We start from the raw sequence: 17911 nt of genomic DNA on the forward strand, positions 1-17911 counted from the left end.
CAACCCCCCTCATTCCACCCTTTCCTAAAAAAATAATTATTAATTAATTAAAAAGGCAATACCTTTGTTTTAATATTTGAAAGCCTGAGGTATTTTGAAATTTTGGCTAATTGCATTTTTCATGTTCTCTTTCTGCCTCTATTTCAGGATGGAATGGGAAACTTGAGAATCACAGAAAAGGGTCTCAAGCTAGAAGGAGACTCAGAATTCTTACAACCTCTCTACGCCAAAGAAATCCAGTCCAGACCGGTAAGTTTCTGCTGAGAGATGGGATTATTGTTCGTCTGGACTCTAAATCTGAGGAAATTTATCTGCCATCAGGTGATTATAGAGGGTGGAGTAGAGGTGATAATACAGGTAATGATTTGCATTCAAATCTGAAGTCCTAAGTGTAATCACAGCTCAATTAAACTGTTGAGGATCTGAGAAGTAGTATCCACATAGTTATGAAGTAGTAGGGCAAGGATTTCAACTCCGAAAGGTAATTCTGAAGCTTTTCTGTTAACCACAGTCTCCTACCTATGTTTTTGTCATTCTTTTTCTTTTGCCATGATAGTAGTGATTCCTTGTTACCTTGCTTTTATGAACTAATATTACCAAAATTAATTTCTGTTTGCGAGTGATTTTGTTTGGTTGGTTTTGTTTCTTTGTTTTTTACTTTTATTATTTTGGATGGGGTAGTAGAATTTGCTGGTTGGAAGGATTATTAATGCATTTGCTCTGCCCGGATTGATCGTTGTCCACCTGCAAGCAAAGAGTAACGGGAAAGTTCCTCAAAGCATTATTTGCATTGCATGCATTGATCACCATAATTAATGAAATTCAGCAACTTGATGCAGAGGGTAATTTTGTCTGGATGCCATCTAAACTACTGAGTTGTATTAAACTGAGTGCAACTACTGAATTGCCAATTAATTTATTTCCTTGAGAGTTAGGAAAAGGAAGGAAGCTGTGATGTTAAGGTCATCAAAAAGAGCAAATCAATTCAGCTACACGATGATTATGAAATGTAACTAGAACTCATAGCATAGTGGCTTGAGCACTTAAAGTACCAAGAGTATTGTAAACATGTTCCTTGTCTTCGAGGAAGCTATATCCTAGAAGGAGTAATGGGCCAAAACTGTAATGAGGAGAGTAGGGTGATGATTTTGCCTTGGACTGGAGACAGTCTATTTTAAGCGTATAAGAATACCTGTTAAATGCACTTCTCTTGCTTTTTATTTACTTCTCCCATCCTGGCAAGTTAGTCAGTTACATCATCAGTTTGAGTTACTAGTTATACTTTAGATTAATAATTTTATATTAAATTCGTTTAACTCATTGGTTTGGACTGGCCATTTCCCTCTAATGGTTTTGGCCAGGTAGTAAATATTTTATTTTTTTTTAAACTCTTTAAAAATACGGTAGTTAAAAAACATTCTTATCTCAAGAGCCATACAAAAATAGTCTATGGGCTATAGTTTGCCAGTCTCTCTATATTAGTGATATTTTCATAAACATATAAATGTTCTGGCTAGATTGCATGTGGTATAAAAGAGTAGATTTTAGGATTATGGGTAGAATATATGTTAGGTAAAATATCCTGAAAAAAGTTTCCTTGCTATAGAATTACAATCATATTAAAGGAATCGAGAAATGTGTTTTAGAAGAGTCTATCTCTTAGGCTAACATGCAGGAAGTGAACTTTTAGGAATATGTCATCCATCCTATCAGAAAATAAATAGTCATCTGATCCCAAGTCCAGGTACACTTGATTGGAAGATTAAAAAGTAATGATAATTTCAAAAAAATAAAAACTTATGTTAATATTGAAAAATCAGTAAGTTAAATTCAATAACCATTTAAAGAAAACAAAGTTTTAGAATTCACTGTTTTCCCATTGTTCGTCAGAAAGTATTTTCCTTTCAAAGATAGTCAATGTATAAAGCTTTTTAGCCTATATGTTTCTGATAGCAAAGTAAATATTTTCTAACTAAAGAAAACATTATATACGCTTACAGACATGCGTATATAATAAAATCCATCAGTAAGTCATGTGAGTTCTACCTGAAACATGTGCCCAAATTCATGCACTGTTCTCCATTATATTCCAGCCCCTAGCTCAAGCCACCATCCTCTCTTACCCGCACCATTGTGATAACCTCCTCTGTCTCCTGCCTTGCACTGTTAGCCTCATAATCCAAATTGCAGCCAAAGTAGTCTTTTCAAAATGTCAAGTCACTCCACTCCTTTTGCAAAGGATTCTCCACTGGCATCCCATCGCCCCAGGAATGAAATCGAAACTCTTCACTAGATCTTAGAAAATCCTCTACCAGATGTTTTTCATAGAGGTTCTTTCTAGTCATCAGTTCATTATTGCCATTTTAGAAAGACCTTCCTCAATGAATCAATTTATTTAGCACAACAGCCATATATAGACATGTTTTTCCCCTTGTAACTGTCATCATTTGTCATTCTTATTCTTAAGAATACGATTTTAGAAGACCAAGAGATTATCTGAACTTTCTCTCCTATATTCCTCAGCCTTCTTGCTATGTCTAGCACATAGTATGTGCTCAATAGATATTTGTGAAATTGAGTAATGAATTATTAAAAATGAAAGCATCATTTAAATCTATCTTGCAGGAGCAAGCACTGTTAACAATTTAGTATATTTCTTCAGGCATTTACCATAGTATGTATTTTTAACAAAACTATACTTCACATACTATTCTGTACCTTTTTTCCTCCAAATAATAACAGTAAAGTTTTATATCTAAATAATATTTAAAAATTTAAGAGCTTTTTTGAGGTATGATTGACCTAGAGTAAATTACATATATTTAAAATGTGCAACTTAATAATTATTCACATATGTATGTACATGTAAAACCATCACCACAATTGAGATAATTATCATATATTTCACCCCTAAGAGATTCCCTTTTTAATCCCTCCATCCTATGGCATCCACACAACTACTCCCACCCCTGTCCCCTACCAACCACTGATCTACTTTCTGTCCTGTACCTTACCCTGCATTTCTTAGAACTTTATACAAATACAATCAGATAGTTTTCATATCTAAATAATTTTAGTAATTGTATATGTAATTTTATCAAGACCTTTTTTTAACCATCTATTTGATATTCAATCTAATAAGATTTTTTTGTTGGTGGTTTTTTTAAGTCAGAAATTGAGTCTCGGTTTGGCTGGGGAGAAATATAGAAGTGGCTCAGGGCATAGACCTTTACTATTATCCTTTTGGATGACATCAGAGCACAGAGAAGGGAATAGAGAATAACATATTAAGCACAGCAACAAAGGTAGAGCTGGTCTCTCTTTGAATTATCACAAAAAAGTCAAAATATATATGTTGGATCAAAAAGGCAAAAAAGAATAAGGCTAGGAGCTGATGACTTGGCCTCCTTTCCCTCAAGCACTGGGATAATTGCCAGCTGAACAAAATTGGGATTCTGGTAGCAAAGAAGTTCATGGGAATGACTGTTGGGCAGTCAATCAATAAAATTCGCCATACATAATTATGGCCTCACGTGATGCTCACGTTAGTCTCACGTGTGGCAGCTTTCAATTCTCCACCTGGCATTTTCAGCCTATTGGTTTTTTTGGATGTACCTGACCATTGCTTACAGACTGTAGAATTATCTGCAATACCATTTCTCCATAGATCATAGCTGCTTCTGATTCATGGGGTTTCTCCCGGTCTTCCCATTACAAAAAGATCAATGTCCAGTTGCACTACATTTCTCAGCCCCTCTAAGTGATGATAACTAATGAAGCAACACAAGTTCATTGGTTTTGTGTTTCATTGAACTGAGAGGAATTGAAATTAGTTAAGCAATCCACACAATGTTCAATACTGTATCCAATTTCATTATTGAAGTTTACAACTCTGGTAAAGTCACTACAAATTGATTAGTATGATAGCAATCACCTTGTAAGATAAACCAATGAGAAATGTTCATCTCTATAAAAACTTCCATCTGGGAACTGAATAAAAGCCTTGGGACATTCTACCTATGCACACCACATGGATGCATAGCTCCTAATTGGTAAAGTATCATGCCGCTCAGAAAGCAGATTGAAAAGGACACACATTAACTATTAACTATTCTGTCAGCACATCCAAAAACCAGCTTGTCCCTAGAAATACTACCTGAGTACATTAGCACGGAAATTTATAAAGTTAAAGGATACAATGCCAAAAAAACTCCGTTTTAAATATTTCAATTTGATAGGCATCTTTTTAATTGCTAAATACAACTACAAATTTTTGGCAGGAGCTACTAGTACATAGATCGAATGGCTATTAAGGAGACCTTTAATCACACAGTATCATTTTAGGCAAAAGCGGCAGACCCCTACTTCTTTAGATAGGCTTCTTACCTTACTTCCCATGATTTTGGAACTAAATGGTTCATTTGCATAACTTAATGTGAAATGATAAGGGAAGGGAAACTCACATTTACTGAGCATCTACTACGCACCAAGCCTATAACAATGGGGAAGTTGCATAGTGTATTTTTCTCTATACTCACTTCAGTTACACTTGGGACTGGTATATAGGTCTTGGGCCATTGCTCTATTTAATTTAGAAGTTCAGGAAAAGAGAGAGGAGAAACAAGTTAGAAGAAGAATTAAAAAGTTAATTTACTCTAAGAAAATAAAATAGAAAACTATTTCATAAGGTTTAAGAGTATTTATATCTCTTTCAAATGTTTTTATCCTATAAAAACTCACATATTTTAAGATGCCTTACTTATCAAAACCCATGTATAGAATTATGAAATCATATCTAAATGGGGTTCTTAGAAGTTACCTATACTAAGAGACCTTGTAACACAATGGTGAAACTCGTGTGCTGTATTGCTGGGTGGCAACCAGTGCTACTTTTTGGCAGAAGAGTGATCTTTGAGCAATTTCTCAACTTGGAAAATTCTTGTTTTCTTACATGGGCTATTAAGATGATATTAATACCTATGTCGTGGGTAGTTAGAAATAAGATACTATTTGCTAAATCTTAATTCGGAATTTGACATCAAGTGAGTGCTCCAGAAATGGTAACTCCTGCTCTCACCCCCTTCTTATGCCCTTACCCGCTTCTCCTAATGAAGACGACAATGATGATGACAATGACCATGATCATTTTCACTGTCAACATCATCAGATAGTCCAAATCTCATCTGATGTTTAAACTTCCTCTGAACCAAATAGTCTTTCACCCTCCTCTTAAATGTCTTCTTAATCACAAACTCAGTGCCTTCTAAGGAAATCCATTTCATAGTCAATAGGTTTTAGTTTTCAGTTTTTCTTTCATAGAGTGATACCCTCCTAATGTTCAACTCACTTTTTTCTCATTCTTCTGCATAAAAATTTTTGCTGATTCTGGCACTCATAGGTTACTGACACAGTCTTCCTTAAAAAAAAAAAAAAGTTTTATGGTATATGCCAAGTACTTTATACATCTTTATATACTTTGATCCAGTAATGACATTTTCACTCATTTTATGATATAGAAAAAGCAAAACATAATAAAACACTTAAAGATTAAAATACACACCCATGCCAGTGCTTTACAAAAACCAGTTTGAGTATTAGTTCCTACTATATTCTGAATTCCACATATGAAATGGAGTTTGAGGGTATCCCAGTTTGTCAATATTTATGAAAGTTGACAAACTGCTGTATACTTCCTGTAACTCTGAGCTGATCACCCTCATCATAGATTTTTATATTTTTATCTATCATGTCTGTTTATGAAAGGCTGAATTCTTTTCATTCTATTTTGATTTTAGTATGATATGAATTGACTTATTCCATTAGACTGAATTACCGACACATATCTAGGATAGAAGTAAAGAATTTAATTAGAACTCATTTACACCAATAACTTCATTTACTATATAGGGCCTTAAGGCTCAGAAAGGAGGTAGGATTTACCCAAGTTATACCTAGCAAAAGTCAGAAATGAAATCCAGGATTACAGTGTCCTCCACATCAACACACTATTTATGTGATAATTATTTTTCTCATGACACTGTGTTTAGTAAAATAAACTAAACACAGTGTCACGGCTTTTTCTCTCTCATGAGGAACAACTTACTGAAAGGCATATTAAGTCTCTGAAAAAATTCAGAAACACTAAGAAAAGGAAACTAGAAAAGATAGGATAATATAAGACCGAGCTTAATTATGGCTGATCTCATCACTGTGGTGATATTCTCTATAAATTAAGTGTAAAGATTAAATGAAGTAATTTAAGTGACCCTATCTTATCAACTATAAAGTAAACTATTAATATGAAAGCTCATGACAGAACTTAAATTTGAATCCAGCCCACAGATATAGTTTATTTGCCTCACACAGCATTTTCTTTCAGTATGAATTTGTTTCTAATAAATATCTGAAAAGTTAACATTTTTTTTAAATGTACATTTTCTGATTCTCATGAAAAATGAGAAAATCTGGCAAAGCGCTTTGATATTTCTAAGGTTGGGAGCTGAGTAGCAGCTGCTTTCTTTAGATGGGTGATTGTTCCCTAATTCTCCAGGCTCCATGAGTCACTGGTGTCTCCTACCCAACTTCTGAACTCGTGTCTATAATGGGCCCCTGCAGGCCCCTGAGGCCGCAGCTCCTGGTTTATGGAATTGAGGATGCATATGGGTCATCAAGCAGAAATTAGGTTGACTTCCTGGGATCCCTCGCGCCTTGTGACTCACTCTTCCTCACTTCTTGTTCCTCTTTTGCCTCAAATTCTCCTAGTGATCCGACTCCTGTGAGTTTTGAAATAATACGCAAGGTCAGGGACAAGGGATACAGGTCGCAGAGCTTCTGGAGGGTGAGGCTCCAGCCCTCCACAGCCGTTCCCCACCAAGTCTCCTGGGACACACCTCCTTTTTGTCTTTATTCTTCTCCCCACTACGGAGCATGAATGGGGAGGAAGCAAGCGGGGAGAGGAAAGAGGAAAGTTGAAAATTTGGATTTGGTGTGCTCTGCCCGAGACGAATAAAGAAAATGGAACCTGCGATGGCAGGCAAACACAAGCTTCGTCTGCAGAGGCTCCACTGACAGTTTCGTGGTGATGAGAAGAGCCACGTCTCTGGTTAGTTTCGAAACCACACGAAGGCTGCGGTGACTCCTCAGTAAGCAAAACAGCTTCAACTCCCAGCTGAACATATTGCACACAAAACAGTATTTCCATGCCACTTGCATGGAACATGAACATCTTGCTGTCTTTAATTAAGAAGTTAACTGGACCGTGAAGTATTGCCCAAGTAAATAAAAGTGATTTTTAGTAAGTCAGAGGGGTACACTAGGCATCTTTGTATTTCTTTGCTCACACATAAATTATGGAGATTATTAAACATTGGAAGGGTCATCTATAAGCCCATCTGTACTGTATAGCTGGCTGCCATTCCTGGAGTATATCTCCCTTTTTACATGTTGTGATTTATTGTGGACAGTAGTGTGAACCAGCTGTTTACTCTTCTTTTTTAAACAGATACACACTTCGAATATATCGACACTTAATACTATGGTTGGTTTGTTCATTTATCCTGGGAAACAGAGAGAGTTATTCATAGACTTTCGGTTGCTGTAGAATTAAAATGGACTGATGGGGTTTTTGTCCTTCCTTTAATTTGGAGGAAATTGACATGTGTGCTTTTTTTAAATGAAGTTCGTGCTGGAAATATAAGAGTTACTGAGGGCTTTGGTCAGATCTCACTTATAACTATAGTAGCCAGAGTTTTGGTAGAAGAAGGTCCAACTTTTGAATGAGGCCGAGAATGTCTAATTGTATGATTTGAGGGCCATTGGGCAGGTAGGCTACTCCAAGTTCATTTTTGTCATCTGTCATGTCATGCTGTCCAGAAGTCCATCATTAGATTCTGGTGAATTTGAAGACTTAGAAATGTGTATTCATGCCAAACCCACACTGCAAATACTCCTTCCCCTCAGGCACATACACATTTCCACAAAGGATTTGAAGTCACTTAAATATGTACAGTAACATAGTAAGAAGAGGTATAGTAGGTTAAGATTAGTAAACATATAATTAGAATAGGAGGCAGAGGTGAGGGTGGTTTAATAGAATACAGGGGACAGGCCAGAGCATCTGTGCAGTTGCTCTTGCTAAGCCTGGAGTTTGGTATAAAGTTTCCAAACAGAGAGACACAATCCTTGGAATAAAACCTCTGTCTGTATCCTCTAGAGATGAATGCAATGTCTTGGACAGGGAGGACAGTTAAGGCTGGCAGTTTGATGTTCTGGAAAGTACACCAAATTCAACATCAGGGAATCTGGGTTCTCAACGGCAGTTCTGATATGACTTGCAATGATCCCTTAGCAGGTCATTCTTCTTCTCTCTCTGTTTCTTTATATGTGAACTAAGAGGTTGGATATGACCAGTGCTTTCTACAAGATTTTTTTTTAAACCATGGAATCTTTTTAAAGTTGAATTTTACTTGGAACCCCCAAATTGGCACCAGATGGAAGCTGAGCTGCTGTAGTTGGGGGTTAGGGCACTGCAGCCTATTCTCCTGCCCACCCCAGCTCAGGATTTTAGGACCCCGGGATCGGGGGGAGGTCCACGCACCACAGTCTGAGAACTACCAGACCATAGGAAAACCTAGCCTTGCTTCATCTATGTCTCTGTTCAAACAGCAATTCCTCATGGAGCCCTTTCCTGACCACCCACTGAAATGCATCCCTCAGTAGCTTTCTTTTTTGTTATTGTATTATATCATATATTACTCGGTTATATTAATTTCTATCTGTACATTATATGTATATATTATGCAATTAAATATTTGTATACTTACCTGTTTTTCTTACGCTATCACTGCATAATCTCCATGACAGCAGGGACGGAGAAAGGCAGTTACTAAGTGTTGTTTGAGAGCAGGCTGTGGAACATCAACTTCCTTTATTCAAATCCTGGCTTCACCATTTACTAGCTGTGTCACTTTGAACAAATTGCTTGACCTTTCCTGCACCTCACTTTCCTCATCTGTGGAATGGACATAACAGCACTACCTCATAAGCTTATTACAGCATCGTAACAGTTTATATAATTACATAACATTTATTACGTAAATTTTACTCTTTATAGAACAGTGCCTTTAGTATAAAGCACTATATAAAATTTCAATATAATAATTTATTACTATTAACATTTTTCAATTTATTTTGCTTTGTTTACCACTGTATCCCTAGTTCTTAGACTAGTGCCTGTTACATGGAACGAAAGCATTTTTGAATGAATGAATGAATGATATTCTCTTAGGATCTTTTTTTCTCAAAGATTCCATAAGAGCCTCTCAGGCAAGGAGATAAAGACAAATTTCTCTTTTATAGGCACTTATAGATTGATTAAATGTCTATATCAGGCACATATTAAGTATCATATTATTGGAAGGAAGGTGGCTTGAGCTACTGTGTGGTACGAGTCTATGGGGGAGCAGGACAGACCAAGTAGAAGAGTTAAAAGTGGTACTAAAGATACTAAAAGCCCATCTTTTCCTACTTTGTAGCTTGGCCCTGCTGTAAAGCCTGGATTCGTGCCATCCACAGGCTAATGGAAGCTCCCAGATGTGGAGCTGTGTGTTACAGACAGGAAAGTTGAAGAAAATGAAATTAGCACTTTAGTTCTTCAAATCTCTGAGCTTCTCTTCCTCATCACTATGGCACATCAACATCATCTATAACTCTTTTGGTTTCAGGAACATCCCAGCCACCTGTAACGACTACTTGGTGGAAGACTGCTTCTTGCTTATTTCATAAATAGCATTTAGGAGAGAAAAGTATACATCACAGTCTATTGTGATTTGGTTTTTATTCTTTTAACGGAAGGAAGAATCCTACTTCGGTTGGGTGGCCTTCTGAGTATTAGGGGAGAATAATGGAGAGAAGCGAGCTTTAAGGAAGAAGGATGTTTTAATACATTCTTAAAAGTTCTGTTGTTTTTCACTTCTAACAGGTTGGCAAAAAAAAAATTGTCAGTTTAAAAAACTAATTTTCTTAATAATGCAATCAAAACATACTCATCTCCTGGCAACACTTGTCATGCCCAGCACTTTATGTTGCTATGGGTGTGTTGCACTGTTAGCCTTAATTTTAAAAAAAAACTTGTTTATTGTTGAAAACACTGATAATTTTTCAGGAGATGTCATTTCAGAGGCTGAGAAAACTCTTCTTTGCCATCTGAAATTACAAGCAGATGCTTACTCTTATTTTGATTTTGTGATCTCCACCAGCTGCTGAGCGTAGCCTTTTGACACAGTGCTCCATAAATTATTACCAGTGGTGTTTTAAATGGCAGTTACCTAAATTATGAGTGTGGGACTTTCTGTTTCCATAAATGATTCTGTTTCTATCAGCAATGATTCTTCGAGGCAAATACCAAATGGTCCACAAAGTAAATGAGGCTTTTAAGGCTGATAAATATTTTTCAGATGTACTCTTTGCAATTTGGAGGGTGTATGAGGTAGACTGTGATAAAAATCACCATGTTGAAAGAATTAGGTGAGCAGACTACCTTATTTTTTTCCTTGCTTGTTGCAATAAGGTAGATTTTTCTACTTAGTAAAGCAGAGCTTCCATTTTGTAACACGAGAGTCATGGAAATAAAAGTGCCATCTCTCTACAGTAAAGGACAAGTACAGATGGTATGATAATTGCAGTTTTCCACTATCACCCTGTGTATATTGGTTTTAGGCCTCAGTTAAGGCTCAGGCAGTTATATTAAAAAATATGAGAGGAATGTTATGGAAAGATGAATTATTCGTAGGTAATAGCTCATTAATAAATGAGAAACGGAGCTGGCTTTATTTTTAAATTATTAATTCATGAGTATTCATGTCACTGGATGGATATAGAGTTCCCATGTTTGTTTCTGACTTCAGTTGTTAACAAACCGAAGTTTTGCATTTATTTCTTAGCATTCTCCATAATTTTTTAACTCGTCTTACCATGCGAGTTTTCTGAGATGTGGAATTCACCCCCACGCTTTCTGTTACTGCCATAGAGTTCACTAAATCACGAAGGTTTTCTTTCATCATATCTGAGTAGCACTCTGGTTAGGGAGGTACAGGAAGAAGTTTAATGAAACGAAAACAGGATTTGACAGCATTACTACAGAGTTAGCATAAGAAGAAGGCCAATGCCAACAGTCGTGGATTGCACAAGACAGCCTCCCACTCTCAGTGGACAAAGATAGTGGGAACTGTTTCCCTCATGCTCCTACCACCACAGCTCGTCACTGGGCTGATGATCCTGTGAAATTCTGCATCGTCGATTCTATGAGTGACTTAGTTTTGTTTTTTACAGTTGGCCCATATGGCAAAAAAGTACAACGTTTTAAAAAATTACCCTTGAAAAGTCACACATCACCACAGAGTATAGTATCTGTGGCTTTATGTGCACAACCCTGTACAGTAAATCTAATAGCCAAGAGAGCCACTGAGGCAACGCTAAGTAGAGGAAAAAAAGGCTCTCTGCAGATGCCTGGACCATTCCATTCTGTTCTTGAGATAACTAACGAATTGTTACCTGGGAATGGGGAATGATTAGAAATTTTTTAAATGTTGCTAAGTGCCTGCAGGGTTTGGCTGTTCTGTTTTAATATTGAATATCTAAAACTTTAATACATATTAAAAGATTTGCTGTTATGGAGATTAAGTGAACTAATACATGCGAAATCACCTAGCAGAGAGCCCAGCCCACAGTGATTGCTCATAAATGTTTGCTGAATTTGAATCTAACTAATGTGTGATTATACCGTCATGTTGTAAAAGCTAACAGCCACAGTGCTAATGTGAAGTTATCTCGTCTATACCTTATAGGAACCCTAAGAAGGATCTATCATTTTAATCTTCTATTTAAAGATAAGTACTCAGAGGCTTAGCAAGATTTAAGAAGAACAGACATCTAATACTCCAACCCATGTTGACTCTAACACCATGTTCTTAACTGGAATGCTATATTATCTGGGAACAGTAGACAGATGTTGGCCTATGCTAACTTGCTTTCTCTGCAACCCAAGGAAACATGTGAGACACTTGTCAGTTTCATGAAGAGAAGAACATCTTAGTTCCTTTCTCTGCCAATCGCTGTTTCCCTGGCCATTCCCCACACCCCTACAGATGACCTCTGTTCTGCAATTTTCCCGTATGAATTATAGCTTCCTATGGAGACCATTTGTTCTCCATTTAAACCACAGATCTGCAAGAAGCAGTCTTCCACCAAGTAGTCGTTACAGATGGCAGTCGTTACTGCCATCTCCGACTATATCATTACTTCTCTCTATCATGCCTCTGTTCGAATTGTATACAGTGTCTACTTGGAAATAATCAAGGATCCATGTTCTAATTAATTCTGACTCAGGAAAAATGCCATGATATTCTAGACATCTTAGGTTCCGTAGATATTATTTTGTCCAGAACTTCAGACTACAAGTTACTGGTTTTTCTCATTCTGATCCCATCAAAACGAAACAAATATAAACTTATAAAAGCCTATAGAAATTCCAAATTTTCAAAGACCTGGTCTTTCTTAACTCTAGATTTTTATTTGAAACTATGGAACAGAGAAAATATACGTGACTATTTTCTCAATTCTTGCAATTCTTCAAATACTTAGTACCATCCTATATTCATAGGAAAGAAATTAATTCATTATATATAATGGATACCTTAGGGCATAGGGCTTAATTACCTCTGGGAACCTTCCTGGAGAAAGAATTCTGTCTTCTTCATTCTAAATTCAACTTCTCTTACAAATTCTTCAAGTATAAAAAGTATAACATCCCACTGCAATTCTTATTCCTTGAACTGTTCCTTCATTTCTTATCAACTAAAACTGAAGTATTTGCAATATGTCTAAAAATATAGTACATCCACAATGAAGTTAGTATCCTTGGATAAAATTTGTTCCTTTTTTTCAGATGAACACTTTTCTTCCATCTCCTTCAGCTATTGCAAAGGGCGTGCATGTCAGTTAGTGTAAGACCATTAATTTGTACATTTTCTTGGTCTAGTAGTCATTAGTGGCAGCCTACAGAATAACTGAATGTTTTCCCCATCTTTTATATAATTTGTAATTGAATGCAGACACTGTGTTTGGGCACCATCTATGTATCCATCATTCTTTTTGTTTGTTTGTTTTTGTTTGTTTGTGGTAAAGATTTATAGTTCTCACAGTCTTAGTGTCACATTTCTCTCCCTAGCCCATCCTTTACTCCATTTTCTAACCTCTTCGCAGACTTCCTCGCTTCTAAATCATCCTTCTGCTTCTAGTCTTGCCCTAAGCTGGTTTGTTACACTCACTGATGCTTCTCTAATTTTGAAGGGTACTTTCTGCCTCAACTGTGGGGTGAGTTCTCCCTGTTTGACTCTGTAGCCCTCAGTCATCCTAGATTATCAATCTACCTGGTACCCTCTAATCCCCATGTAGAAACTCTCCCTGGATATCTCCATTGCCGAGGAAGATCTGAAACAAGGTGATTGTGAAGGCAATAAAGCATGATATCACATTACATATGATTTAAAGATAAACTGAAACTGGGTTTGAAGCTTAGCTTTGCTACTTATTAGCTTTGTAATTTGGGCCATATTACTTGACATCTCAAACTTGAGTTTCTCTGTCTATAATATGAGGTAACTGATAGTATTATAGAGTTGTTTTGAAAATTAAATAAGAAAACATAGGCAGGGTGCCTAGAGCCATGCCTGGCACTTAGCCCATAGAAAGGGCCACTATTATAGTTGAAGGTTTCATGATAGAAGAAAACCTGGAGACCAGTCTTGAAGAATTGGTAGTTTGAACACCTCTATCATTGAAAATATAAATAAGATTGCTTATATTCATCTCCATATACTAATTCCAGTTGCATTGGTCAGACAACTGATTTTGAATCCTACCAAAATTGTACCTTCTGAGCCGAAGCAAATAGAAAGGGAAATCTCTCTTTCTCAGAAGCCAAGAGCCATTTCCCAAGAGATGTCTATTCAACCCACACAGGCAAATACTGCTGTGATGATTTCATCAGAGGTTATTTAGAATATCACACACCAGTGTTAGCCTTAAAGAATGATTCAGGGGCTGTTCATGGAGTGTACCCACAAGGAAAATAGAAACAAAAGCAAAGGTAGGTAGCCCCACTTGGCACAGTTGATTGACTTTAATAGGTCCTGATTATGCTGCTCATATTCCATGAAATTAAAAAGCTTACAAATGTTATGAGCCATTACCCTTCCATTTAAGGGAGCTTATGACATGTTAGCAACATTTAATGAAATTCTTTTCAAAATGCCATTGGCAGACTCAGAGAAATTCCATGTTGAAATTCAACTTGCAGAATGGTTTGAGAAAGTTTGTTCTCTACCATCCTGTTTTTGTAATGCGTGGAACCCACCTCAGAGCCAAAAGAAATTTCTCATCAGTCAAAGGTGATTTGCAGGTATCAAGAAGTATTTCTGCTTTGACCATGAAAGTATTTTCCAGTTAGAATTTACGAAGACTGTCGTGTTTATGTTTGTGTTTATAACAGGAACTCAGAATAGCCTGCATTTGTACACACTGACACATTTTAAAACTTAAGTCCTTTCTATTAAACTATGTCTATATTTGCCAAAGACCTAAAACATTCTAGCAAATATTCCAAAATATTACTGCCCACCCTGTCTTCAGTTAGCTCTTATAATTTGGGAGATAAGACTTTGCACAAGAAGACAATTAAAGCATAGGAAATGAGATGATTAAATACTGGATTTTGTGGTCCTGATTATTTATATAATAAAAATTCAGGAAATAAAAATATTACAGTCGGTTGAATGGGAATTTTTATGAGTATAAGAATAAAAGTAATGAGACATAAATTATTTAGGAAATAGTAATACTTTCTCTTAAATCTTTCATTTTAACTTTTATGATGGGGATATTTAATGGCAATACCCATTTATTTTGTCTGTTGTTTTCTGAAGGATTGCTGGCCGTATCACCCTCTTGTTAGTGACATCTTCTCTACTATTTTTTGAGGTTTTATGGGTCAAGAAGTATACTATATGCTTTTTATACATTTTCCTTAAATCTTTTTGGCGTTCTTAGAAGGTAGATCACTTTATCTCCATTTATAAGTGAGGAGAACCGAAGTGCAAAATAGTTAGATAATTTTCTCCAGCTGGTATGTAGAGCAGTTGCAATTCAAATCCAGATATGAATTATCCCAAAGCATATGTTTTCTATCTCGATATCAGTCTGATTTGGAGACGGCATTATATCAAGACAGCCCCACCCCATCCCACTGCACTGTGAGCTCAGAAGTCCTGTCGTAGGACTTAGTCACCTTTGCATTCCTTTGTCTGTCACAGCGCTTGACACTCAACAAATATATGCTGAACAGATGTGTAAATGGTATGTTAAATAAGCACAACTTATAATTTAAGTGCATCTTTATCTTTGTCTTCACTATTTCTTTAAAGTTTCAGTTGGCAGTGATCTTTTTCTCTCATGAAAATTTGGACGGTCCCTGCTGGGTTTTCTGCCACTTAAAAGTTGTAAACAGCATGGTGGTACTTTAAGGGACAAAGTACAGGCTCAGTTCAGAAATTTTAAATGTCTCATCTAAGATATTTATCGATTCAAACCTCATTCATAGTGAAGTGTTTGTTTTTGTTCCCTAGATAGAGCTTTTGGTTGGTGGCTTTCTCCCTCTGGAATTAGAAGTAGGGTCCATTAAGCTGTTTCCACTCTCGTCTTCTGCTTTTCTAGCTGTTGGCTATAGTTTCAAATCCTCTTAGGGTGGACGTGGCAGACAGTGGGACAGTTGTTATTTGCCTGGGTGACTTTGTGCTTTCCAGGACTGGTAGATGGCTAAGCTGACTTCCTCTCCCATGAAGCATTTTCTGAATTCTTTGGGCGTGCCCAGCCCTGGAAGTATGATACCTCTCCCACAATTCCTATGGAAAAAAGCAGGTGAAGTATTCCATCCCTGGACATGTGCTTCATCCCTCCTTCCATTCGACATGAAAACGTCTTGTCTCCCAGCTAGCCCCCTTGGTCAGGACTACTGACGACTCCAGGACAGCTCTCTCATTCTTCTCCTGACAAATTCTGAGAGTGCACGCTCTATTTTGAATTTTTGGCCCTCTCCTGCTTTCAATACCTTCCATATTTCTTGATGAGAAGTCTATGATGACTTCATTGACAGGGAATATGTGGCAAGATCTCAGGTTGGATTCAGTAAAGCCTTTTTCCATTGGGGTTGAGATTAGAAAGTAGGAGCTACCCAACAAATATATATTTACAGATCCCCTTTCTCCCACATCCTTGACCCTTGCATCTTCTCGAAGCCAGTGAGGATGTTCTTAGATATTTCATTTGTCGATTCTGTATATTTTTATGTGATATCTTACTTTGGAATTTCACATCAATTATATCTCAGTGTCTGATTGAACAATTGTTTTAATATCCTCCTAAATATTTCCTGTGATGGGCTGACTTTCAGGGTAAAATGATTAGCTGTATCACCTTAATTAGCACTACCCTATTCTATACATAAGGTTCTTGACACTCTGGTGGAAAGAAGAAAATGTTTATACCCACTCAGGATGCCCAAATGAGTCAGGAAAAAAAAAAGGGCAACAGTGGCCAGAAGAGAGATGTTTCTGCTTTCGTGACTTTTCTTGCTATGTTTACCACTCCAGGTCTGGAGAAGTGCACTCTTTTCTTCATGTAAGACTGACCCAAGGAGAGATGATGTATTTTTTCTTGTTGCCAAGCTTCTGTGGGCCTGTCCCGGTGTGCTTTCAGAAGACATCTTGGTTAATAAATCTCTCTTGGCTTTCTCAGAGCTTCAGGGCCTTTCAATAATGCATTTGGCAAAAACTGCCAGTAAGTAAGGTAAGCTAACTGGTTGGCTACAGTTGATTCCATTGGATGCGGTGGTGATGTCACTTGGAATAGTTCACTTTACTTTTTTAAAAGAAGAAAGCAAAGGAAGTATTTGAAGAGCAGATGAGAAAAACTATGATGACAAGACGTTTCCAATGGAACTGACCAGAATTTGGAGTTGAATATGTTCTGCTTTTGTGTTTGTTGCTTTCTTTCAATACCTTACTTTGCTGACTTTATAATCTTGGAGTATTCAAGGACGAGGGGCCAGATGACTTTGACTTCTTGTACCGGGGGACTTCTCTCTCATGATTGACTACAGATACCATCTGTGAGTTTGCTGCCGTTTCAATCCCTCTTCTCTGTGACCAGGGCTCGATAATTGCTCTGCTCCCAGTATCTTATACAAGCAGACACTTAGCAAGTGTTTGTGAACCTAATGTGAGTTAAGCCACCTTCATTTCTTCTTGCCCTTCACTGCCCGTTATGTAACACTTTAAGAAAACATCTCTCAGCTACTTCTGTTTGTTTAGCATTGTGTTAAGTGTTTGGATATACTCAATGAATTATTATGGATTATAGAGGCAAGGAGAGAGGGAGAGAAGGAATGGAGGAAGGGGAGAGAAGAAAGGAATTTGGGGAGAGAGGTATGTCCTGTAGTGCGTTGTCTTGCCCATAGCCCAATTTTGCAAGGTTTTCACTATCCCTTCATCTTTTCAAATTTCTTTGCTTCATTCTTCTTTTCTAAATTAATTCCTAATTGGAATGTAATTCTAATCAAGCTACAGATAAAAGCTAACAGTTTCATATTTTAACTCAGTGGATGTGTGCATTATGGCAAAGAACTACTGGGCACACAAAAATCAAAATAGTGTTTGTTGGCCCTTTGGCAGAGCCTTTGAGGAGACCCTGACAGAGGGTGCCATATGGTCCTTCTAAAACCATGTGCAAGAAGACACCACTTATTCTGCCTAGATCTATGTCTGACTTTTATGCGTTGGGTGTTTCTTCTGAGAGCTGT

The 17911-nt window shown here is 37.0% G+C and overlaps 1 protein-coding gene across 2 annotated transcripts in view; it reads left to right on the plus strand.

The window, feature by feature from the left end:
• SGCD (sarcoglycan delta) overlaps positions 1–17911 on the plus strand; it is an 818344-nt gene that overhangs the window by 627769 nt on the left and 172664 nt on the right. For both annotated transcript variants that reach the window (XM_015585199.2, XM_006906453.2), the window contains one exon: positions 148–249. In XM_015585199.2, the coding sequence (XP_015440685.1) occupies positions 148–249 (102 nt within the window). The remainder of the gene's footprint in view (positions 1–147; positions 250–17911) is intronic.

This window comes from Pteropus alecto, unplaced genomic scaffold (assembly GCF_000325575.1).
Source record: "Pteropus alecto unplaced genomic scaffold, ASM32557v1 scaffold40, whole genome shotgun sequence".
NCBI classification, from domain to species: Eukaryota; Metazoa; Chordata; class Mammalia; order Chiroptera; family Pteropodidae; genus Pteropus; species Pteropus alecto.